Below are 27,121 nucleotides of genomic sequence, written 5' to 3'. Positions count from 1 at the left end.
TCACCACTGACATAATGAAACAAACTGCTACTGGAACCGCTAAAGGTTTTAATCAAAAAATAAGACGCAATAGGTCTCTTAAATAGCATGGCCAAAGTCAACATCTATCCCTTGATGGTACGAAAAGCCAGAGATATCTACAAACAAGACAGGAAAAAAAAAAAAAAAAAGCGTGAAATGTGCCCCATGACATACTGTGAAATAAGCCTTCCATGCTCAATGGCACACTTGAGTAGAGAGGAAGGCAAAGATTACAGTGTTACAAAAATGCCAGCAACTGTAAAGCAGGATGAAGGATTGTGACAGCATATTTAATGGATCTGGAAAAGCCCACAGCTCACCTGCCAAGAGACTTATGGCAACATATCACATTGTACCCGCTTGGCCAAGAACAATTAGTAATGCTCTCCCACCTATATCCTGTGCATCAGAAACAGTAGAATATGAAGGAGAGAGAAGGTATAGATCAGAGAAAATTGATAAAGTGAAGCAATCACTGCCCAGGTGGACTCCAGAATAGGAATGGAGCACAAGCTGTGAGACCTCTCTCCTTACCATGGGTGATGTCCCCTTGGGGCAGGGATGCAAAGAAAACTGCTCATTTTTGCTGACCCAAAGATACCCTAGACTGCATTAAGTGTGGAGGGCGAAAGCAGCGGCACTAGTCTCTGGATACCATGCTGCAGACCCAATCATTAGATTTCCATAGTTCAGATATCCGCGAAGGCCAATAGACGCCGCCCCCCCCACCCCCCACCTGAGAGTGGGGTCTAGTTCTTTCGGAACTGGGATGTAGGTTTTTCCTTAAGAGTCAGAAGCTGGATGCCTATTAAGAGGAACTCTTCTTGGATTCCAAAGACATCACTGGTTTCTGACTAGTCACCATTGCCTTCTTTAGTCACCTATTGGATGTCGGCATTCAAGGATGGTCCGAAACAAGCATTTACCCTCAAAGGGCAGCTTCTCAATGGACTTTTTACAGAGAAGTTCTGCTGACAAACACTTAAGACATAGGATATTTTTATGTGTACAGTGCCCACTCCTGAAAGCTTATTTACAGAGAGCTTTCCAAGGCATTGACTCAAGGTTCTTGAAAAGTCTTCATGTCCAACTGGAAGGATCTTCTGGGCCTGGGTCTCTGAAATAGAGCATAAACCTCTCCGAAACCTTGACCTGGCTAATCTTCATCCCAGGCTGCAGAGCCACTCATATCAGAGATGACATGTTAAAGAGGGCCCCCAACCTCTTATCTGTGGAATCTTAAGACCGCAACCTCATCCACTGGGATTTGTTTGGCGGAAATAGCTGGGTCAACAACCGGCAAGCACCATTTTGTGTAGAGTTTTTGCCCATGGTGAACTGGTAAGCAAAATCTTTGGTGGCAAAAACATCTCCAGGCAAGCCTAATCCGTGTACATCATTTTGCAGCCATGAGGACCCAAAATCAGTGACCTTAGGGGAAGAGGACTGTAGCAGCAGTAACTTAAAAGGTCAGTTTTCACCACATTGGCCAGCAAGCAAGGTCCACCACAGATTACAAGATTCCTCCTGTGAGGAAATCGTCCACAGAAGATTCCAGATCCTCAAAGGCTTTCATCTCTTCCTGTGGAATTTCCTCCAATCATTCTCCAAAACTCATTATCCCTGTCAATATTTTCTTTCAATGTACAATACACAAAAGATCACCTGCCAAGTTCTCTTCTAAAAGCCTCAGAATAATCAGTTAAAGCCCATTCACACAGGGACGACTTGTCAGGCGACCTAGTCGCCTGACAAGTCGCCTCCCGTTCTGTGCTATGGAACCATTCTAAGGGGAGCGACGCAAGTCGCTCCGACTTAGAAAAAGGTTCCTGTACGACTTTGGGGGCGACTTGCATAGACTTCTATACAGAAGTCGTCTTGCAAGTCGCCCGGGCAGTCGTTTGCAGGTCGCCTCAGCGAGTCGTGTTGCCCCTGTGTGAATGGGGTCTAAGTGTTTGGTATATTAAGGTTACAACAAGAACAGGTTTGCAGAGAAGGACCTACCAGAAAGAACAAGGGACTCCAGCTGCTTCTCAGTAGGGTCCTTAAAGATAGATGCTTTGTTAGGATGGGATCTCACACAGGGGAAGTTTTGTTTTTACACTGGACTGGGAAGATCTTTGATATCTTAGAAGCTCTGATGATCCTAGACTAGGGTCAGCAAAGTTTCAGGTTTCAAAGTGGAGCGCAACACATTAAATGGTGATTAAAGACACTAGCAGATGGTAGACTTTCAGCCTGCAAGCATTGGTCATCTCAGTAGTCACATTACAGGCGGCACCCTGTACAGCAGGACTGGGCCCCCTGTGTCTAGAATAAGACCTATTGCACTGCAAAAAGCCAAGTAGCACAAGGTACTTATGAACCCAGCTTGGAAGCAGGCATAGAGTCAGGTGACTTAAGGGGACCAAGTCAATGCAATAGGTATGACCAAGGATCCACAAGACCTCTTGCAAACAGAGAAGCAGTGGGAAGGTGCTGAATCAGGGAAGAGAGTGTGGAGAGGGCAACACTCTACTCAGCGGATGACGTCAGTTCTCAGCCCCTCATGAATCTTTTCTGTGTTGGTTCAGAAAATCTGAAGGTGTTCAGTAGTTCAGAGTATGACCTCCCTGGATAGCTGCAAAGAGACCAGCTCTAGCAGCGATGTAGCAAAGTGTCTTGCTTGCAGAAAAAAAAAACAACTTCTCATGTCCCTCAATAGACAAGAAAGGATAACTTTGTTTCTAATGTTTTCTTACAGTAGGGATGCTCAACCTGTCCCGCAGAGCCCTCTGATGTAGTCCGTGACCTCAAACCAGGGAAGCGCATGCCCATGCTCTGGGATGACGGGTCAGTAAGACCAGATTGTGATCAACGGGTTGCCGACCTGCCATCCTCGAGCATCAGAGTGCACCATAATTGGAGGAAGCAGGCTGCTGCAGAAGGAACAAGAGTTGCATAAGCCAATGCTTCCTCTGTACCGTTGACTTCTGTCCCATGGAGTGATACCAAGTGGACTTCGCCTGGGACCTTTTTAAGCAGCCTGGAGAGTGATGGCAGCAGAAGCTGGAAAATGAATAGGTTAGTGTATAAAAAAAAGCAAGTGCAGCTGTGGTTTTCCAGTGGGTTAGCTGCACTGAGCCATAGACTATCATATGCTGCGGGTATGATGCACACCAAAACTCCTGAAGAGGAAAGTTTTGGTGCTCTCAGAAAGTGCAACACACCCACAGGATGTTAATTAAAAAAAAAAAAAGTCTACAGCTCAGAGGAGCTAACCTGCAGACTCACTTTGCTGCACCCACGGTGCGAGTAAACCACAGCGCACCAGTGTGAAAGCAGCCTTATATGGGGCTCAGGACAGTAAGGCCCCTTTCACACGGTCGGCTGTTCTGCCGCTGTTAAAAGCAAGTTTTGTTATTTTGAAATGCAGAGAATCCTGGCACAGCGTTCACTTGCAGTTGTACATTGCAATTAGCTGCATTTACATGCAGCTGCGTTTGGAACATTTTTGCCATTTCTGATGTGCTTCCTGTTTTTCTTTCCTTGTTGCCGCTGCTATCTGCAGGAGAAATGGTACACTGCAATTACCTGCAGTTATGTGCAGATAGCCGCACTAAATCGTTCCTGGACGCAGTCAACTTTATTTTTTCTATCTGCACAAAACCGCATGTAACAAAACCGTTGCTAAACGCAGTGTGTGAATGGGGCCATAGGAAAGCATTGTGTGCATTTAGCTGCGGTAGATAACTTCATCTGTCCGCAGCTAAAAGCACAATTCTATCCACCCGTGTGAAAGGGGCCTTAGTGATCGTTTAGATTTGCGGTATAGGGGGGCGTTGGGCCTGCGGTAAAACACTATAGTTCATTGTGGCCCGTGACTGCTTACGAAATCACTTAAGTGGCACTCGCTGTTCAAAAAAGTTGAGCACCCCCCTCTCCTAGAGTGTACATTACAATAGAAATTATTCTAGACACTGGGAAAACAGATATCCAACTGCATTTTGTTTTTTGTCCAGTGCTCAATTACAGTACAAAGATAAGTACTACATTATGGCAGAAGTAATGGCCAGTTCACCTTTAGTGAAGGCATGGTGTTCAGGGTATGCAGAACAAATACACAGATGTCAGGGAGTGCTTTGTGCTGTAGTGTGCTAAAGAGCGCTTGGTAGCAGGATCACAGAGGAGCACTGGTCTATTTTATTGTCGTCATGTTTATCGCCATAAAATGCTGACAGCAAAGTCAAGATTTAAACAAAGCTATAAAAACACATGCTGAAACATAAACCTGAATGCGCAATGTAAACATTTACATTAGAAAGTACCTCCTCTTTCAAGCAGCGATGAAGTGGGGATCTAGCCACAGCGTATTCTTCAATCACTAGACTTTTGTTTTCTACGACTTGTAAATCAACTTCTCCATTGAGCTCCACCACCTCATGTTCTTCATTCAGGTGTTCTGAATGTGCACTTGCAATGTCTTCACTGTCATGAATACTAATAACAGCTACAAAAAAGGAATAAATCTGCATTATACAAACTGAAATGAAAGTCAGGCTAAAACTCACAGAAAACTTTGCCAATTCAAAGGGAATCACATTAATCTAAAGGACAAATTAATGCTGTGGGAACAATTACATATTCTATACAAAGTAATCATTTCCCAAACATAACATATAGAAACAGTAGGGATGCATATGGGGGGGGGGGGATAGGATTGATATAACAGCTTACCTGTAAAATCCTTCTCTTTTGAGGTACATCACGGGACACAGTCTCAGTAATTACTGATGGGTTATATAGGGTATCACTGGGTGATTGGACACTGGCACACCCTAGACAGGACGTTCAACCCCCTATATAACCCCTCCCCTTACTGGGAGTACCTCAGTTTTGTAGCAAAGCAATATAAGTGTATTAGAGGGGAGGGACCTCTGTGTCCCATGATGTACCTCAAAAGAAAAGGTCTTTACAGGTAAGCTGTTCTAAAAATCCTATTTTCTTTCACGTACATCACGGGACACAGAGTCTCGGTAATTACTGATGGGATGTCCCAGAGCAATGCTATCTGAGGGGAGGGGGACAACAACAAAGTAGGGTGTAATCAGGCCTGAGGACCTTGTAACCGCTGCATGCAGCACACTGCGCCCAAAGGCGATATCCTCATGCCTTCTCACATCCACCTGATAAAATCTGGTGAATGTATGGACTGAAGACCAGGTTGCGGCCTTGCAGATTTCAGCCATGGAGGCCTGGTGATGCACTGCCCAAGAAGCACTAATAGCCCTTGTGGAGTGCGCCTTGATTTGAAAGGGCGGTACTTTCTGCTTCAAACCATAAGCTTGAACAAAAACTTGTCAAATCCATTTAGCAATGGTAGATTTCGACATTGCCTGTCCTCTATTAGGACCTTCTGGCAAGACAAACAAAACATCTGTTTTGTGAATCTGAGAAGTCGCTTCCAGATAGGCTTTGACCGCTCTCACTACATCCAAAGAATGTAGTCACCTTTCTTCTGTAGAACAGGGATCTGGAAAAAAGGAAGGCAGAATACTATCTTGGTTTAGATGAAAACCTGAAACCACCTTCGGTAGAAAGCTAGGATGAGGACGCAATACCACTCTATCCTTGTGCATGATTAAATATGGCTCTTTACAGGAAAGAGCTGCTAATTCTGATACTCTTCTAGCAGAAGAAATGGCTACCAGAAAATTTAGCTTCCTTGTCAACAGGACCAAGGGAATTTGACGTATCCTTTCAAAAGGCTGTTTCTGTAAAGCTGACGAACCAAATTCAAGTCCCAGGGGTTTAGGGGCGCCTTAACCGGAGGATTAAGGCGCGTTACCCCCTGCATAAAGCTTCGGACCAAAGAATGCGAAGCAAGCAGACGTTGAAACAATACTGACAAGGCCAAGACCTCCTGCCAGACCCTTGAGAACTGTAGCAGTCTTCCCCCCACTCGAACGAGCGGGGGCGCTACTTCATATAGAGGCTTTAGCATTCTGTCTTGTAGACTTCCTCCCCCAGGACTTCTTTTGTCCCTGGGGTTGACTCAAACACGGCGACCATCGGTGCCGCCCCATCCGTGCCCATCGGTGCCGCCCCATCCGTGCCCATCCGTGCCGCCCCATCCGTGCCCATCCGTGCCGCCCCATCCGTGCCCATCCGTGCCGCCCCATCCGTGCCCATCCGTGCCGCCCCATCCGTGCCCATCCGTGCCGCCCCATCCGTGCCGCCCCATCCGTGCCGCCCCATCCGTGCCGCCCCATCCGTGCCGCCCCATCCGTGCCGCCCCATCCGTGCCGCCCCATCCGTGCCGCCCCATCCGTGCCGCCCCATCCCTGCCCAGTGCCGCCTTATCCCTGCCCAGTGCCGCCTTATCCCTGCCCAGTGCCGCCTTATCCCTGCCCAGTGCCGCCTTATCCCTGCCCAGTGCCGCCTTATCCCTGCCCAGTGCCGCCTTATCCCTGCCCAGTGCCGCCTTATCCCTGCCCAGTGCCGCCTTATCCCTGCCCAGTGCCGCCTTATCCCTGCCCAGTGCCGCCTTATCCCTGCCCAGTGCCGCCTTATCCCTGCCCAGTGCCGCCTTATGCGTGCCCATCAGTGCCGCCTTATCCGTGCCCATCATGTGATGTAAACAGAGCCGGTAATCGTTTATTTTTTTCTCCTCATGCTGACAGCGTGAGGACAAAAAAGCCGATCACCGGCGGCCGTTAGAGGGACATCAGTCCCGAACACGGCGATCATCTGTGCCCCCTGCCAGTGCCGCACAATCCGCGCCGCCCCATCCGCGCCCATCAGTGCCCATCAGTGCCGCCCCATCCGCGCCCATCAGTGCCGCCCCATCCGCGCCCATCAGCGCCGCCCCATCCGCGCCCATCAGCGCCGCCCCATCCGCGCCCATCCGCGCCGCCCCATCCGCGCCCATCAGTGCCGCCCCATCCGCGCCCATCAGTGCCGCCCCATCCGCGCCCATCAGTGCCGCCCCATCCGCGCCCATCAGTGCCGCCCCATCCGCGCCCATCAGTGCCGCCCCATCCGCGCCCATCCGCGCCGCCCCATCCGTGCCCATCAGTGCCGCCCCATCCGTGCCCATCAGTGCCGCCCCATCCGTGCCGCCTTATCTGTGCCCATCAGTGCCGCCTTATCCGTGCCCATCAGTGCCGCCTTAAAAAATGATAAAAATTTCATTTGGGTACAGCGTTGTATGACCGCGCATTTGTCAAAGTGTGACAGCGCTGAAAGCTGAAAATTGGTCTGGGCAGGATGGGGGTTTAAGTGCCCAGTAAGCAAGTGGTTAAAAGAGGGACTCCTTTACTCCTTTTCTTAACTGGCAAAAAGGTGCTTTTCTCATTAGAGATCTTTTGGATATAATTGTCCAAATCCCCCCCGAACAGCCTAGCACCACGAAAGGGAAACCCAGTCAAAAGCTTCTTACATAGTGATTTGGCGGACCAATTTTTCAACCATTAGATTCTACGCATATGCATCAACCCAAGCGTAAGGCGAAAGGTCTGGGAGGATAGAATCTCTGATTGCGTCAACCGTAAAACAATAGCGCTGGTAGGTTGGCCAACCCCCGGGGGCCTGCGGTTTAGGTAAAACTTTGAGCACCTGTTTAACATGGTCTCTCAAGTATTGACAAACTCAGATTGCTGCCATTGGTTGAGCTACTGAACCTGCCAAGGAAAAAACGTTTAACAGGAATTCCAATTTCTTATCAGTTGGATCCCTAAGCATCTGAGCGTTGTCAACAGGACAAGTCAGACTTTTATTGACGGAGGATATGGCGGCGTCAATTGCCGGTATATCCCACATCTTTGTAAATTTTTCCTCCATAGGATAAAGTGTTGAAAACTTTTTAGGAGGGAAAAAATGTTTATCTGGGTGATCCCACTCAGAATAAATAAGCTTTTCCAGTAAACCATGAACAGGAAAGGCATGTGCAGCTTGAGGAGGCTTCAGTGAACCCAAACAAGACGAGGGTTCTTCAACTGACTCAGTTACAGGTAACTTAAATGTGGAGCGGACCAATCCAGTAAGAATTTGCACCAGCAACTTCTCATCCTGAGAAGCTGAAGAGGGCCCTTCTCCACTTGATTCTTCAGAAGAGGAGTCATCAGACTCATCCCGATCCTCTGAGGGGGATTCCTCTCCTTCCCCCCCCCCCAGAGTTCCCCAGTTTGAGGGTCCTGGGTGGTAGACGGGGACCTAGTGCGTTTTCTTCCACTGAGTGAAGATGCGATTAAGGCCACTAGTCTTTCCTCTAATCCATTTATGGTTGAGGAAAAAATGTATAATGTATATAGCAGCTGAAGTGCCAGAACCAGTTACAGCCCCTGACGGCTCACCCTGGCCAGCCTCCCCAGGTCCTTCAGGGGGGGAAGGTGCTACAGAGGGGGGTCCTCAGAGCCTGAGGGAGATCCCTAGAGCCCCTATTTTCGGGGTATTTGTACCTCTCCTGCCCATAGTGCCAAGCAACAAAGACAGAGGTACTACCAGAACTAACTGCTGAGCAATGTAGTTCAGCAACTGCCGCTGCTACCAAGGCTCAGTCTGGTGCCTAAGTAAATGTTGCCTGGGAATGCCTGTGCCCCCCAGGCTCACATGCGCCCATCTGCTCTGTGTCCCTCCATATGCCATGTGCACCTGAAAAAGTGCACTTTATAGCTTGTGTAGCCCACGTTGTGGGCGTCTAACCACGCCGAAGTCGAGCCAACGCTCCGCCCCCCCCCCCGTCTTTTTAAAAAAAGACCGCTTTCCTGTGCGAGCCGAGGGTTCCAATCCCTTCGGAACAAGCATGGAGGGGAGGCTGGGGCGGAGGAGAGCAAGTGGATGGTAAGCCGCTGTAATGGCGGCGGCGGGCAGTGCAGTATACTACCGATTCATTGTGCCTAAACCTAAGCCGTGGGGGGAGAATCCCTGTGAGAAAAAAACCCCACTTCCCAGATCCTACCTGGAGCATGGCTTGGAGGAGCATACAGCATGGACACCGAGACAAAACAGAACAGGCATGAAAAAGGTATGTGCTCTTGACAGCTCCCAGTGGCGACTTTAGGCATCGCATACATTTACTTAAAGGAGAAACCTACTAGAATTAGAAAAATTCTTAAAAGGAGTCTCCCTTACCTTATCCAGCTGCAGGGTTCTGTGTAACAGACCCAATCTTCACCTCTCACGGTGGGCTCCTTTTAGAAAAAAACCTTAAGGGACTGGGGCCCTCTTTGTATAGGGAGATCCACAGCTCTGGGCCTGTAAAGCAGTAATTACTGAGACTCTGTGTCCCGTGATGTATGAGAGGAAAAAAAAAAAAGTATGGCATAGCTATTTGGAGGAAAATTTGCAGAATTACAAGTAGCTACAAAAGAGAATACTAGAAAAAAAATAATAAAAAAAATAATAATAATTTAAGACATAGAATGGTGAAACAAGCATGCCACCTTCCATGCACAGCAGGGTGATACATGTGTGAAGACTGTACTGGTATAAAATGATATGTCCACTGCTCAACTTTTGCTTCCAGATAAGAATTTTTTGTCTTTTCAGAGAAACATGTGCTTTACTCATACAGGGAAATAGTCATCTTGTCTGCTTCCTGCAGCAAAGAAATGCACTGCATTTCCAGGTATTGCGAGCAAGTGAAACTCACATTCCTTGAAGGTTGCCATGCTGGTTCTCAAAGGACCAAAAGCCTGGTACTATAGCTATCAAGGGAGAGAGAGTTTAGCACTGTATAAGCTCTAACCACAAAAACTTGGGAGCTTACACATGGTTTCTTCTACTGGCTCATTCTATTGAACAGAGCAGAGGGGGCATGGGAAGCCTTGTATAGGTAGCTGGAGGAAGTGGGAAATAATGAAACCAGTCAATTGCATTGCCTACATAGTTCACCTAAACTGTTCACTGTAGAATTCCAGCTCAAATTGGTAACCGTATGAAATAAATTACAACTTAACATGACACTAAATACTTACATGTAGAGTCCTGGGTGGAAGAAACGGATTCTGGATCCATACCAACTGTCTGAGCATTATCTTCTACCTCCTCCGAAGCACTAAGAAATAAATCCATTTTAGTAAAAGGATATATTTTTACAAGGTACTTACCTGTAAAATACTTTTCTTCACAGGACTCAAGATTGCTTAATTATTAGGTCAACTAGGGTTATGCTCCAGCTTCAACATATTTTTGGACACTGGCAAAAAGCAAAAGCTGAAGCCCAGCCCTGTAAAAACCCTGTGGTGTAAAAGCAGATTTTTGACTTACCTGTAAATACCTTTACTTAATTGTACATCACAGAAACAGCAAGTGTTAACCTCCACTAACACTTCTGGTAGAATGTGACTTGACGAGGAGGAACCATTTCCTTAAAGTCATAGTTATACCTGAGAAACAAGTTGTTGAATCCACCAAGTAATAATGGAATGAAAAGCAGCCTGCCCTTTACAAGTCTCCTCAAAAAAGGCCAAAATAAAACAGTTTGGCAAATGGGGTCCATAGTAGAGGGGTAAACTCGCAGGGGCTGAACCACATCTAAGCAATAGATAGCAATCTCCTTAGGAAGAGGATAGACACCCCACGGGAGCAATGTCCTGGTTAAGGTGAAAGGAAGACGCTACCTTAGGCAAATAGGAGACCCTTGGTATCAAAATAACCTTATCCGTATGCAGGACAAGGAACAGTTTTACAGGTCAAGGCTGCCAACTATACAATATACTATAGAAACCTTACAAAGGACAAGAAGAATATCAAAGGGCATTTCTAGAGATCTGACAAAACAAGGTTGAGGATTCACAGAACCAATGAAATAAGCAAAGGAAGAGCAGTTCCAGTGACCCTGTACAAAAGTTCTAGCCAAGTAATGTGAAAAGTCACCTGAAGAGGAATGCCAAGGCCGAGATCTGACCCTCATGGTACTTAAGGCCAAGTACTGGCCTAGACCAGACTGACAAAAAGAATGGGGAAAAACAAAGAGAAATAATCTCTCAAGAGGACAGAAGACCCTCAGGCACTGTCTGGAAAAAGCCAAAATTCATTGAACAAATAGATAAAGCACCACACAAAAATGTATACAACAATCCATGACAAGAACGTTGTCATTTTTATTGTTAAGGCCTGTGTTAATCACTCACTATAGCCCTCTTTTTTCATGGATTGTTGTATACATTTTTGTGTGGTGCTTTATCCATTTGTTCAATAAATTTTGGCTTTTTCCAGACAGTGCCTGAGGGTCTTCTGTCCTCTTGAGAGATTATTTCTCTTTGTTTTTCCTCGTATGCTTTAAGACATCCCCAACTGGTATCCCGCATTCTTCATGCGGTTGATTGCCTGATACAAGCCTGTTTTTCTAAATATGCAAATTGGTTGATCCGGGCTAACCTCACCCATTTTTTGACAAAAAGAATGGGTCTCAGTACTTCCTAGAATGAAACTTGTGCCTTTTCACCAAGCAAAGTATGCTTTCCAAGTGCGGTGGCAAACTTGACAGGAAGCAAGCTTCCCAACTTCATCCTATCCTCATCCAAGAGGGCAGGGATGACTAAATCCAAAAGTCCCCTGACTTTTTAGGACCTGGGCTTTAACAGCCATGCAGTGAAAGTCAGTGACCATAAGGTAGATGGTATGTCCAAATGAGACTACAGGTCTGGTCAGAGGGTTTGACTAAAGCAGAGCACCCCACCTCCTGGGATAATATGAAGCCACAATAGTCACTAGAATATGTTGATCTTGTGAAGCAGACAAGAAAGGAGCTTTAGAGGGGGAAGGCAAAGATAAGGTCGATCTGATCCCATGGAACCTCCAAGGCATCACCTGTAATGGCTTGAGGGTCTATGGTCCTGGTTGCAAATCTGTTCAGTGTGTTGCTGAACCTGGGTGGTCAGGGGGCATATGTCTGGTATTTTACCCCTGTAAAAGATGGCTTGAAGCACCTACAGATGAAAAACCCATGCTCCGGTAACCAGGCACTGTCAACTTGAGGAAAAAATGCCTGCTTCCACATCTCCGCCCCCCCATCCCCGGAAGTGCACTGTAGACAAGGCCAGAATGTGACCTGCTCCTCTATGAGCAGCACAAGTTTCAGTGATGCTTTGAAGACTGATGGATGCCCCCACCACACTAATAATATCCTGACAGGGAAACCCCAAAGTTGGGAAGTCCAGTGCTGAAGGGATAGCCAAATCGCACTGAACTCTAAACACTGATTGGGGAGCAGAGTATGCGGAGACAACCACATCCCCTAAATAGAGGGGGAACCAAAGACTCTATCCCAGCCCAACCAGCTGGAATTCATTATTGGAATCATCCAGGTTATTGGGAGAAAGGACTTTTCCTGAATCCAGCGCCACATTAGAATACAAAGTGGCACTGGGAATAAAAAAACATCCTGAGGGCAATGATGTTCTTATTCCCAGTGCCACTTGAATTCTAATGCAGTTAGTGCTGTAATTGTATGACTACACCTTACACTCTAATGCTACCTCCACCTTCTTGTGGGTGAAATTTGATCTACAAGTGCCTTTTAATCCTTCTGAATCTTTTTTTATTTTTATATATTTTGTGTAAGTCACATCTGTCACCATGTATAATGAGATCAATTTTCCTTTGTAAATTGATCTTTTATATTTTAAGAATATGCTTGTTTGCAACGTAAAAAACTGAAAACCTGCCACAGGACCATGAAAGGTTTTGAACAAGTAAGAGATCACAGGCTCACACACAGTAAACACCTCATTCTTTCAGACATTTGCCTCCTTTAGGGAACCACTGAGAAATCTGTTTGGAAGAAACATAGAAAGGAAGGTCCTCAATGGCAGAACCCCATGGGCAGGAGAGCGAGTTATCTTCCTGAGAGGGATCATCCAAAAAGTTATTTTCCTTCTATTTCAAGCTCTGACGATGGCAGATACAGTAGACCACTACTCCAGTGGTAAGCCCCCAAACGCAAAGGAAAAGGGTCAAAATACACTAGTCTAATTCTGTGGCCAACACTTCGTGTTTTTTTTACCTTTTTAACATAGATTGTAAAAAAAAACAACCTGTGTGCAGCTCCCACTGCTGTAACTCACAGCCAGTGAGGAAACGGGGCTGAGCCCCATTCTGTATGTCAATGGACAAGAGCAGGGCTCAGAAGTGAGCACACACGATTGCCCCTATAGTAAGAGGTTTAGTAGGGGGGGGGGGGGGGTTAGAAGTGTGGGCAGGAGACTAGAGAAGAGGAAGATCAGGGCTGCTCTATGCAAAACCATTACACAAAGCAGGTTAGTATGGATGGCTTTTTTATGTTTTCTTTTTGTATCACTTTAAGCAGCAGAGCTGAGAGGAACTGTCAGACATAGTGCTGCCTTTGCTGTGTGCAGCGCAGGAAGGAACAGAGTGATGTCTGTGCCAACTTCAGGAGAGCAAGTTCTAAGATGGTGTCCACAAATGCATAGACCGGCTAAGGTCAGGCTCACATGTATGCACTTGCGACCCTTAAAAAAGGCAAAGAATGATGGCACCAAATTATAAAAACAACAGCCAAAATGTGGGGCAAACTGTCCACTCTGATCGAGTGGACAGGCAGATGAGGTACCATGGTCCCAGCTCAACACTCTGTAAAGCACAGCAACAGAACAGTGTTTCCAGGGGGCACTTACTGGACAGCTGTATATACTGCAGAGGCATATGGCCATAGAGACCCAGCTCAATCTTCGTCTGATCTTGGTTAGGCATCCCCTCTGCAAGGATCTTCAGGGTCTGAGCTCCATTGCAGTGGGCCTCTACCCTGTACTTTTAGAGCACACCACAAACCTCCCAGCTAAATTAGTTAGCAACCTAACAGGCCAACCTGCTGTTCTTATTCTGTGGAGTCCAGGTATAGTCCCTTAGGGCAGTCAGGTCGAGAAGCAACAAATCTGGATATAAGCTGCTGAATTAAGCCTCTAAAGGCATAACAGCTGGACACCAGAAAAACTTGCTAGAAGATCAGAACAGGTACCAGTAAAAAGAAAGTTCTCTCAGAATAGAGAGGCATGTGCATCATCTAAGGACACTAGCAAAAAACTGAAGGCATGCTGGGAGTGGAGGGGTTATGCATGACTAGGGTTTCAGCTTTGCTTTTTGCCAGCGTTCAATAACCTGGAGGTGGAGCATAAGCCCCCATTTGTCTAAGAAATAACCAAATACTATGCCCAGTAATACACAAGAAATTACTTTAACAGACTAGGGCAGTAGTGTAGCAAGAACAGAAAAGAATGCGCAAAATTAACAGCACCAATAAGAAAAGGCAGGCATATAAACAAACAAAAACAAAATTAGAGAAATAAGTCTACTGCACCACTATAAAAACTAACATTTTAGATCATCTATTGATTAGTAAATTTCAATTCATAAAGAATCAGTACAGTAGACCTAATACTATGGATTCTGGTTTTAACAGAACCTGCACATAAAATATAAAAGTAAACGTCTTTGATTCCCAAACACAAAAGAATTTGATTCAATGTGCAAATTGCCTTATTTTCCTGACAAATGTAGATCTTAAACACTACCAAATAATAACGACTAGATTACAACCCTATTTACCTTCCTTGTATTACAATCCCAATTTCAAAAAGTGTGGATGCTGCGTAAAATCTACATAAAACAAAATGCAATGATTTGCAAATCTCAGAAACCCATATTTTTTCAATAGAAAGTGTTTAACCACTTCAGCCCCACAAGATTTGGCTGCTGAATGACCGGGCCATTTTCTTAGTTTCGCCACTGCGTAGCTTTAACTTACAATTGTGTGGTCGTACGACACTGCACCCAAACAAAATTGACGTCCTTTTTTTCCCACAAAGAGCTTTCTTTTGGTGGTATTTGATCGCCTCTACGGTTATTTTTTGTGCTATAAACCAAAAAAGTAGTGGCGGTGATCTGCGATTTTTATCGCAACTGCGACATTATGATGGATACAGACAATTTTGACACATTTTTGGGACCATTGGCATTTATACAGCGATTGATTACTGTAAAAATGTCACTGGCAGAGAAGGGGTTAACACTAGGGGGTGATCAAGGGGTTAACTGTTCCCTGGGAGGGGATTCTAAATGAAGGGGGAGGTGACGGATCGTGGTCCCTAGCTAATAGGAACACACGATCTCACTCCTCTCAGAGCAGAACAGGTAAGTGTGAGTTTACACACTCGTCCCTGTTCTGTGTCTTCTGCTCACAATCGCTCGTGGCCAGAGGTCATCGCGACCTTCGGCCACAAGCATCGGCACCCCCCGCTGTACAGTGGGCCCACGCGCCTGCTATCCCAATCCCGCGAGCCGACGTATAGCTACGACGCTTCGCGGGATCGTGCCGTCCTGCCGCAGTAAAATGACGGCGGATGGTGGGCAAGCGGTTAAACTTAGAAAATTAACCATTTTGAGGGGGAAAAAAAAAAGTAATTTTTTAAATGCATTATATATTTGTTTTATAATTCGAAAATAAAATTGATAACAAATCTCAAAAAGTTGGGATAGGGCCATGTTTACCACGGTGTAGCATCCCCCTTTGTTTTTAACAATACTCTGTAGACAGCTGTCCCATTCGTGCCTGATATAGGATCCTAACTGCTCAACAGTCCTAGGTCTTAGTTGTATTTTTTGTTTCAAGTCGCTCCAAATATTTTCAGTTGGTGAAAGGCCTGGACGGCAGGCAGACCAGTTAAGCACCCGCACTCTTCTACTATAATTGTAGTCATAGATACCGTATGTGGTTTAGCATTGTTCTGACGAAAAGTGCAGTTTCCTGAAAAAGGCAGTCTAGATGGGAGGCATATGCTTGCGCTAAAACCTGCATATATCTTTCAGCATTAATTTTGCCTTTCCAGAAGTGCAAGTTGCCTATTCCATATGCACCAATGCACCCCCGATACAATCAGAGATGCAGGTTTTTGAACTGAGTGCTGATAATAAGCTGGAAGGTCTATTCTCTTTAGTGCGGATGTGGCGCCATGCTTGCCAATAAATGTCAAATTTTGATTTGTCTGACCACAGAACAGTTTTCCACTATGCAACAGACCCTTTTAAATGAGCTTTGGCCCAGAGAAGATGGTGTCTTTGCATGACAGAGTTCTAACTTGCATTTTTGGATGGCACAGTGAACTGTGTTCAGAGTGATTTTTGGAAGTATTCCTGAGCCCATACAGTGATGTCCATCACAATAAAATAACAGTTTAATACAGTGCTGTCTTAAGGCCCAAATATCATGGGCATCCACAATAATGTGTTTTGGGCTTGCCCCTTGCCCAAAGGATTTATCCAGATTCTCAGACTATTGATATTATGTATTGTTGATTATTTAATGTCTTTGCAAATTTCTCATGTATTCTGAAACCGTTTGGTGAACCTATACCTATCTTTCCTTCTGAAACACTGACTCTCCAAGATGCTCTTTTATACCCAATCAGGTTACTGACCTGTTGCCAATTAAACTAATTAATGGTACTAAGCAGAAAGAACTGAAAGAACATTTTGCAACTAAATTAGTCAGCTTTTTGTTGCCTTTTTGTAAAGTGTTGTTGCCATCAATGCCAAAATGACCTTTTTCATAAAATACATTTTCTCAGTTTAAACATTGTATGTGCTTTCCATTTTCTAGTGTGAATATAGATTTATGAGATTTGCAAATCGCTGTATTCTGTTTTAATGTAGATTTTAGGCATGTTATGACACTTATAGATTGCCATCAACTGAATTGGTGTCCACAATCTTTGGGTAATCATTGCATGGGGATTGAAGTATATTAACATTTGAGTAATATTGGCACTGAGTCACGTTATGTATTAGCTATTTTGGTGTTTATTGATTTTTTTATTTATTATGATGTGGGTTCATCAATAGAGTATTTTTACTATATATCTATTGTACACATTTATACACAAAAAACTTTTTTTTTTTATTATTTGTACTATAGGTAGGTAGGCACCAGTAAAGGGGTGTTCGTTAGATTTATGATTTTACCACAGGAGGTGAAAAAAATCCTTTAGAATTAGCGCCACGATTTAATTCGTCACGTGGGGTGCTTTGCACTTATCACTTAGCACTGATTTAAATCCAATTTACACTGTCTTATACACATTAAGTGGCAGCTATAGGTAGGTGTCATTAACCTGGTGTATAGCATCATCAAGGTTAATCATCCAAGGCGCAGTGGGGGTTGACCTAGTATAGGGTGGATTTTTTTACCTAGGAAAAACCGTACATTCATAGAACATAACACTGGCCAAGATTTACCAACCTGGACATTAGTAACACTTTAAACGCAGGACCCAGCATTCACTTTATCTGGTCTCCCACAGTACACGGAAATGCAATAGTTTTAGTAAATATAAACTGCTAAATACATTTCCTCAGCATTATATAGGAGTCTTACGAGTTCCATCAGTGTCTGGTTAAAGCTTGTAGTTTTCATTCTCCCCTGATTGTGCTATGAGTATGCAGGACCCTTGACCCTTTGTCTGGCCAGTGCTGATTGGCCCTGTGCTGATCATATGCATTCTCACAAGGGAAACAAAAAAAAAATGCTCTAGCAATACACACCAAACTAAGCATGTGTAGCTTTCCCCCAGGGATCTGTCCTATCAGGAGATGGTTTGAGATTCAGAGGCAGGATCAAACTGCCTTTATACACAATGCAGAGGATTAGCCCCTTAGGTTCCACAGTGTGTTTAACAAGCCTGCTTTACTGCATATACACTCCGATTTTACTGTTGTGGGTTTAGTAAAACTTTAAAGGAGTGGACATCAAACTACACAATGGGGGTTATTTACTAAAGGCAAATTCACTTTGCACTACAAGTGCACTTGGAAGTGCAGTCGCTGTAGATCTGAGGGGGACATGCAAGGAAAATAAAAAAACAGCATTTTAGCTTGTACATGATTGGATGATAAAATCAGCAGCGCTTCCCCTCATTTCAGATCTTCCCCTCAGATCTACAGCGACTGCACTTCCAGTACAAAGTGGATTTGCCTTTAGTAAATCAACCCCAGTATGTACACTTTTATAGGTATCCAACAGAATTAGCAGTCCTCTTCCTTATGCAACAATTTTCTAGGTTTTTGTGATGTAAAAAAAGTAAAAAAGGTAAGGTAAAAAAGATACATTTCAGAACTTTTTCCACCTTTAATGTGACCTATAAACTATACAACTCAATTGAAAAACAAACTGAATAGAAGTCAGTACACATCTGCCATCAGTGCCTCTGATTAACCCCCAAATAAAGTTCAGCTGTTCCAGTAGGTCTTTTCTGACATTTTCTTAGTCACATCCTACAGCAAAAGCCATGGTCCGCAGAGAGCTTCCAAAGCATCAGCGGAATCTCATTGTTAAAAGGCACCCATCAGAAGGGTACAAAAGAATTAGACATACCATGGAACATAGTGAATACAGTCAACAAGTGGAGAAAATATGGCACAACAGCGACATTACCAAGAATTTGATGTCCCTCCAAAAATTTATGAAAAGACAAGAAAAGAAAAATGGTCAGGGAGGCTGCCAAGAGGCCTACAGCAACATTAAAAGAGCTGCAGGAATATCTAGCAAGTACTGGCTGTGTGATACATGCGACAACCAACTCCCATAGTCTTCATTTGTCTGGCTATGGGGTAGAGTGGGATGACGGAAGTCTTTTCTTACAAAAAAAAAAAAAAAAAAAAAAAAACATCCAAGCCCGGCTCCCAAAGTCTCCCAAAAGCATATGGGAAAATGTGCTATGGTCTGATGAAACTATGGTTGAACTTTTTGGCCATAATTCCAAAATATATGTTTGGTGCAAAAACACTGCACATCACCAAAAGAACACCATACCTACAGTGAAGCATGGTGGTGGCAGTATCATGCTTTGGGGCCGTTTTTCTTCAGCTTGAACAGGGGCCTTAGTCAAGGTAGAGGGAATTATGAACAGTTTCAAATAGCAGTCAATATTGGCACAAAACCTTCAGGCTTCTGCTAGAAAGCTTGAACATGAAGAAGAACTTAATCTTTCAGCATGACAACGACCTAAAGTATACATCTAAAGCAACAAAGGAATGACTTCACCAGAAGATTAAAGTTTTGGAATGCCCCAGCCAGAGTACAGACCTGAATCCGATTGAAAATCTGAGGTGGTCTGAAGAGGGCTGTGCACAGGAGATGTCCTCACAATCTGACAGATTGAGTTTTTTTTTATGCAACCATTTTTTTTTTTTTTTAAATTTCCCTCCACCTAAAAGATTTCAGTTTGTTGTTCAACCGAGTTGTACAGTTTATAGGTCACATTAAAAAGGTGGAAAGTTCTGAAATGATTTATCTTGGTCTCATTTATTTTACATCACAGAAACCTGACATTTTACCAGGGGAGTGTAGACTTTTTATATACACCAAGTTGCACTAGATACCACCTTCCCACCAGCAGCATCTAATACCCCACCCCTTTCAGTGGGCCACCAAATCCATTCAGTAACGAGGAATCCAGATACCTTGAGACTTATATGGTCTCAACTTTCCTCTTCTGTGCGTACAACCTTACCAAACTTAAAATTGTTACCCCAAAAAATATTCTTGGAATGATTGCACATCTTAACCACTTAAGCCCCGGACCATATGGGTGGCCAAAGACCAGAGCACTTTTTGCGATTCAGCACTGCGTAGCTTTATAATGGATGTAAACCCACTCATCTTTTTTAAAGTAATGGCATAGTGCTGATCTATAAGGATATACATGCCTCCTGCATGTATCCTTACCTTTCAAAATGTCTCCCCTTTAGCTGTTTGGAGCCCCCAAAAACCCTGGATTCAGTGGGCGGGTCTGTTGTACGGCGCTCAGTGGGCGGAGTCATGACATCACCAGACTCCCTGCCCACCTCTACACTCGCGCCTGGCCAGAGTGAAAAATGCGCGCACAGGAGAAGAGCGCGCTCATGGCTCCTGTCACGTCATGTGTCACTGTCCAGTGACAGTCGGGGTTGATCGGTGCGGCGGGGACAGCTGTGAGCACGGATCCCCCTGAATGGCTTTTCCGCTGAAAGCCACGGGAGGCAGAGAAGGAGAAGCGGCTGATCAAACGCCATGCAGGGAGATCGGTGCTCACTGCTGTCCCGCCGCTGCACCGATCACCCCCGACTGTCCCTTGTGTCTTCCTCCTCCAGCGCCTGACGTGTTCTCCTCCTCAACAACCACCCCCCCTTCTTCTCTGGCTCCCCTCCTCTCCCACAGGCTCTGTCAGGATGAAGAGCGAAGGAAAGGACCATACATGTCATTTACCGGGGGTGGGGGGGGGGTGCAGTGCTATAGCTGTGCACAGCTATATACAGTGTGTGTGTGTGTATATATATATATATATATATATATATATATATATATATATATATATACACATACACACACACACACACACACACGTATATAAAAATGTAATATAGCTGTGTCCAGCAGCAAAACCCCCCCATCAGACCAGTGGAGTGAAAGGAGAAGAAAGGAGTGGGAGGGAATTAAAAAATAATGCACGAGATATGTAAATCACCTGTCTCTCACAGCAAGGGGGAGTATTTGACAAAGTTTTTCTCAGTTTGTCAAGATTTATCTCAATGAACAATAAAAGAGGATTGCTCAGAGATGGATTAATTCTGTGTGGCAAGACTGGGCTCAAATGATAGGAAATCTTATACTCTACAATATGACATCAAAAAAAAAATAATTCAGGTTTACATCTACTTTAACTGACAATTGCGCAGTCGTGCGACCTGGCTTCCAAACAAAATTGATGTCCTTTTTCCCCACAAATAGAGCTTTCTTTTGATGGTATTTGATCACCTCTGCGGTTTTTATTTTTTGCGCTAACAAAAAAAAAGCAACAATTTTGAAAAACAATGCATTTAACTTTTTGCTATAATATCCCAAAAAATATATAAAAAAAAAACATTTTGTCCCTCAGTTTAGGCCGATACGCATTCTTCTACATATTTTTGGTAAAAAAAAAAAAAAACAAAAAAAAACACGCAAGCGTTTGATTGATTTGCGCAAAAGTTATAGCGTCTACGAAATAGGGGAGAGTTATGGCATTTTTATTAATTTTTTTTTTACTAGTAATGACGGTGATCAGCGATTTTCATCGTGACTGCGACATTATGGCGGAAAGATCGGACACTTTTGCGCTATTTTGGGACCATTCACATTTATACAGCGATCAGTGTGATTAAAAATGCTATAAAACTATCCCCTATTTTGTAGATGCTTTAATTTTTGCGCAAACCAATCTATATACGCTTATTGCGATTTTTTTACCAAAAATTTGTAGAAGAATACAGATCGGCCTAAACTGGGAAATTTTTTTTAATTTAATTTTTTAAAATGGATATTTAGTATAGCAAAAAGTACAAAATAATGTTTTTTTTTTTTTCAAAATTGTCGCTTTTTTTGTTTATAGTGCAAAAATAAAAACTGCAGAGGCGATCAAATACAAACAAAAGAAAGCTCTATTTGTGGGTAAAAAAGGACGTCATTTTTGTTTGGGTACAACTTCGCACGACCGCGCAATTGTCAGCTAAAGTGACGCAGTGCCGAATTGCAAAAAGTGCTCTGGTCAGGAAGGGGGTAAATTCTTCCAGGGCTGAAGTGGTTAAAAATCTTTTTTTGCTAGAAAATTACTTTTACTAACCTCCAAATATTATATATTTTTTCCAGACACCCTAGAGCAGTGATGGCGAACCTTGGCACCCCAGATGTTTTGGAACTACATTTCCCATGACGTTCAACTATTCTGCAGAGTGCACGAGCATCATGGGAAATGTAGTTCCAAAACATCTGGGGTGCCAAGGTTCGCCATCACTGCCCTAGAGAATAAAATGGCGGTTGTTGCATAACTTTATTTCACACCATATTTGCACAGCTGTCTTAGAAATGCAATTTATTTGAAAAAAAAATAACTTTTTTACTTAAAAAATGAGAAATCAGTAAAGTTAGCTAAATTTTTTTCTATATTGTGAAAGATGTTTCGCCGAGCAAATTGCACCAAACATGTCATGCATCAAAAAATGTGCCCGCTCGTGGAATGGTAACAAACTTTGACCCTCAAAAGTCTCCATAGGCGACGTTTAAAAATTTCTACAGGTTACCAGTTTTGAGTTACAGAGGAGGTCTTTTGCTAGAATTATTGCTTTCGCTCCGATTGCAGCGATACCTCACATGTGTGGTTTTGAACACCGTTTACACATGTGGGCGTATGCATTCGCTTCTGCGCGTGAGCACGGAGGGACTGGGCGCATTAAAAATGTATTTTTACACTGTTTTTTGGATCACTTTCATTCCTATTACAAGGAATGTAAACATTCCTTTCAATAGAAGAAGAAAAAAAAAAAAAAAAAGCATGACAGGACCTCTTTGATGTGAGATCTGGGGTCAAAAAGATTTTAGATCTCACATTTACACTTAAAAGTAATTTTAAAAAAATTCTCCCTTTAAGGCCGTTGGGCGGAAGTGACGTTTGACATCGCTTCCACCATTCAATGGCATAGAGTCAGGTGGGGGCTATCATTCCCTTACTCTACTTCCTGCCCATCAGGGAAAAAACATTGCATCGTCTCTGCCGCTACCAACAACTCCGGTACGCTGCGGAGACCACTTTTATCTTAAAGTGGACCACCCGCCGTCTAAAAAAAATAACGGGGTTATGGCATAACGGTAATTAACGTCAAAGTAGCGAAGTATATCGACGGTGGGCGGTCTGTAAGTGGTTAAAAATGGACATGCTTGTTTTCTTGGGTACAGTGAAAAATAGGATTTTTAAAACAGCTTACCTGTAAAATCCTTTTCTTGGAGTACATCATAGGACACAGAGCCTCAAGTAATTACTTGTGGGTTATGGGCCTACCTTCAGGTGTTGACACTGGTATAACCAATACAGGAAGTTGACTCCCCTATATAACCCCTCCTCCTTCCAGGAGTCCTCAGTTTTTGTAGCCAAGCAATATAAGTAATATACTCTCACCCCATAAAACAGAGGGGCGGGAGCTCTGTGTCCTATGATGTACTCCAAGAAAAGGATTTTACAGGCAAGTGGTTTTAAAAATCCTATTTTCTTTATCGTACATCATAGGACACAGGGCCTCAAGTAATTACTTGGTGGGATGTCCCATAGCAATGCTACTTGAGAGAAGGGAGACACAACCCGTAGGGCACCCCCAGACCTTGAGGAATTATACTGCTGCCTGCAGCACACTGCGTCCGAAGGCGATATCCTCATTCCACCTTACATCTACTTGATAAAGTTTTGTAAATGTATGTACTGAAGACCAAGTCGCGGCCTTGCAGATCTGAGACATGGAGGCCTGGTGACGCACTGCCCAAGAAGCACCAACCGCTCTGGTAGAGTGCGCCTTAACTTGAAAAGGGGGAATCTTTCCCTTTAAATCATAAGTTTGAATTATAACTTGCCGAATCCACTTAGCCACAGTGGATTTGGACGGTGCTTGTCTTTTAGGACCCTTCTGGCAGAATAAATAAGACATCAGTCTTACGAATCTGAGCAGTTTTCTTTAAATAGATCTTCACTGCTCTCACCACATCAAGACAATGTAGTGACTTTTCTTCCTTGGAACATGGTTTTGGAAAAAACGATGGCAGGACAATATCTTCATTCAGACGAAAGCCTAAAACCACTTTTTGCAAAAAGCCTGGACGAGGGCGTAACACCACTCTGTCCTCATGAATAATCAAATATGGCTCTTTACAGGAAAGAGCAGCCAATTCTGAAACCCTCCTTGCTGAGGATACAGCAACCAAAAATATCAGCTTCCTAGTCAGAAGGACTAAGGGAATATGCTGTAAAGGATCAAATGGCGGTATTTGTAACACGAACAAAACTAAATTCAAGTCCCAAGGGCTTAAGGGTGATTTAACTGGCGGATTAATCCGCATCACTCCTTGAAACCCCGGACTAAAGAATGCGTAGCAAGTGGTCTTTGAAATAAAATTGATAAGGCTGAGACCTGGCCCTTAATAGTACTCAGGGCCAACGTCATCTCTATGCCTAATTGTAGGAAGGCAAGAATTCTGCCTATAACATATCTTCGAGGGTGCCAACCTTTGGATTCACACCAGGAAACATAAGCTTTCCAGACTCTATAATATATAGCTCTAGAAGCTGGCTTCCTAGCATTAAAGTAGAAAACTGCCCTGGAAAGCCCACGCTTCTTCAGAATGTGGGTCTCAATAGCCAGGCCGTTAAACTTAGCGTTCGTAAAGTAGGATGGAATATCGGCCCCTGTGCTAGCAGGTCTGGCCTTAGTGAGAGGAGCCATGGACCCTCCGCTGCCATCTTTACTATCTCTACATACCATGACCTTCTGGGCCATGCTGGTGCTACCAGTATTACCGACTTTTCTTCCAGTCTGATCCTGCAAAGAAGTCGAGGTAGCAATTGAATCGGGGGAAATGCATAGATCAGTGAAAACTGATCCCATGGGGTCACCAACGCATCTGTTCCGTACGCGAGTGGGTCCCTTGTTCTGGACACAAAATTGACTAGCTTTGCGTTGAACCTGGAAGCTAGGTCTACGTCCGGAGTTCCCCATCTTTGGCAAATCGCATGAAAAATCTCGGGATGAAGAGACCCTTCCCCCGGGGACAATTGCTGGCGACTTAAGTAGTCCGCCTGCCAATTCTCTACCCCCGGAATGAAAACTGCCGATGGGCAGAAAAGAATGTCCTATGCCTAAGTTATAATCTGGTTCACCTCTCTCTGAGCTGAGAGACTCTTGGTGCCCCCTTGATGATTGATATATGCCATGGTCGTGGCATTGTCCGATTGGATCCTGACAGGACAATTCTTTAACCTGGAAGTCCAGGTTCTCAGAGCCAGATACACTGCCCGAATCTCCAGGATGTTTATGGGCAAGGCTCTTTCGGTTCTTGACCACTGTTCCTGGACAGTCGTCTTCTCTAGTACTGCTCTCCAGTCTGAAAGGCTGGCATCTGTCGTGACTACTTTCCAAACAATTGGTCTGAAGGACTTTCCCTTCAGTAGGTTCCGACTTAGTAACCACCAAGTGAGGCTTTGAGACACTCTTGGGGACAGCCTCATTGGTAAATCTAAAGCCTGAATCATCTTGTTCCAAGCAGACAGGATACTGTTTTGAAACAGTCTCGAATGGAATTGGGCATAGGGAACTGCTTCGAATGAAGCCACCATCTTTCCTAATAACCTCATGCAAAGATGTATTGAGGGATTTCTCTTTGACCTGACCATCCGCACCAGCTCCTGTATGGAGCGGATCTTTGCGGGAGGCAAAAACACCCTTTTCTGGGCTGTGTCTATGATCAGGCCCAGATACACCAGCCTTTTTAATGGCTTTAAGGAGGATTTCCTCAGGTTGAGAATCCAACCCAGATTCTCCAGGTAACTGCTTGTAATGGCTACATCTTGCTTCAAGCGGGCCACCAACTGATCTATTAACAATAGATCGTCTAGGTAAGTTAAGACAGTTATGCCCTGTGCCCTTAACCTTGCTAGAGGTGGGGCTAGTACCTTTGTGAATACCCGAGGTGCTGTAGCTAGCCCGAAGGGCAAGGCTACAAACTGAAAATGCCTTTGTTCTACTTCAAATCGCAGAAACTTCTGGTGAGGAGGAAATATAGGGATATGCAGATATGCATCTCTGATGTCTATGGATGGCAAAAGTTCTCCTCCTTGTAGGATGGAAACAACTGATCTGATTGACTCCATGCGAAAGGAGCGGATCCTCAGGAACGGATTTAGATTCCATAGATCTAGAATTGGTCTGATATCCCCATTTGGTTTTGGTACCGTAAACAGGTTTGAGTAGAACCCCAAACCCTGCTCTTGTTTGGGAATCTGTACGATTGCCCCTTGAGCCAATAATCGGTCTAATGCTTGCAATAGGGATTGCTTTTTCCCTGGATCTCTGGCAACGTTCGATCTCTGAAAATGAGATGGTGGAAACTCTCCAAACTCTAGCTTGTATCCTAGAGAGACTGTGGAGAGAGTCCATTTGTCCTGAATGTCCCTTTGCCAGACTTCTGAGTACCCCAGAAGTCTTCCCCCCACCTTGGTGAGGGGAGATGCCTCTTCATGATGAGGCCTTGGTATTCTGCTTTGCAGGCTTGCGGCCCCAGGTCTTCCTTTGTGCCTGGGTTTGACCCTGAGGTCTTCCTCTAGAGTCTGACGGTGGAGGCCGTCGCCCCTGCCTAGAAGCAGATGTACCTGGCACAGGAGAGAAGGTGCGCTTAAATGAAGGACGTCCATAGCTTCTTTTAACTGGCAAAAGAGTACTCTTTCCGCTAGAGATTGTCTGGATATACTTATCCAAACTTTCGCCAAATAGTCGTTCTACCTTAAAAGGAAAACTGGTTAAAAGATTCTTGCAAGGAGCTTCAGCTGACCAACCCTTTAACCAAAGGGTTCTTTGCATGTGAACTAGCATGAGCGCAAGGCGAGAAGCCTGATGAATAGAATCCTTCATAGCATCTATGGCAAAGCATAATGCTCTAGGTAGTTCTGCCAACTCCTGGGCCTGTTGTGCAGGGATCATTAAGAGCATCTGTGAACTGGTCCTTTAAGGACTGACAGATGCCTATAGCTGCAATTGCAGGTTGAGTCACGCTCCCTGCTAAGGAAAAAGAGGTTTTTAACAGGCCTTCCAACTTATCTGTTGGATCTTTACGCATAAGCGCATTGTCCACTGGACAAGTTAAACTCCTATTCACATTGGAAATCGCAGCGTCAACTGCAGGAACTTTCCATCTTTTTGTGAACTTCTCCTCCATAGGATAGAGAACTGAGAATCTCTTCGGAGCGGGAAAATGCTTATTTGGATGATCCCATTCGGTATAAATAAGCTTTTCTAGTAAAGCGTGGACGGGAAATGCATGCAATTGTTGTACAGGCTTGAGGGAACCCAGGGAGGAAACCGGACCTTCAGCTAGCTCTGTAAGGGGTAACATGAAAGCAGAGCGAACCATTTTGGTAAGGTTCTGAACTTCAGCTTGTGAAACTGACACATCAAGATTGGTTTCCTCAGCGGAGGAATAACCGGCTTGTCTTTCCTCCAAATTATCTGAGGGAGATACCTCATCTTGTTCCCACAATTCCCTTGGACCCTCCACTGT

At 44.4% G+C, this 27,121-nt stretch overlaps 1 protein-coding gene across 1 annotated transcript in view; it reads right to left on the bottom strand.

Moving 5' to 3' along the window:
• Positions 1-27,121, bottom strand: part of AHCTF1 (AT-hook containing transcription factor 1) — a 204,264-nt gene that overhangs the window by 29,554 nt on the left and 147,589 nt on the right. Inside the window, exons 31-32 of the mRNA XM_073627874.1 lie at positions 9,978-10,057; positions 4,329-4,510 (exon numbers count right to left, since the gene is read on the bottom strand). Of these exons, the coding sequence (XP_073483975.1) occupies positions 4,329-4,510; positions 9,978-10,057 (262 nt within the window). The remainder of the gene's footprint in view (positions 1-4,328; positions 4,511-9,977; positions 10,058-27,121) is intronic.

This window comes from Aquarana catesbeiana, linkage group LG04, assembly GCF_042186555.1.
Source record: "Aquarana catesbeiana isolate 2022-GZ linkage group LG04, ASM4218655v1, whole genome shotgun sequence".
Taxonomy (NCBI): domain Eukaryota; kingdom Metazoa; phylum Chordata; class Amphibia; order Anura; family Ranidae; genus Aquarana; species Aquarana catesbeiana.
This window is presented reverse-complemented; position numbering and strand designations above follow the sequence as displayed.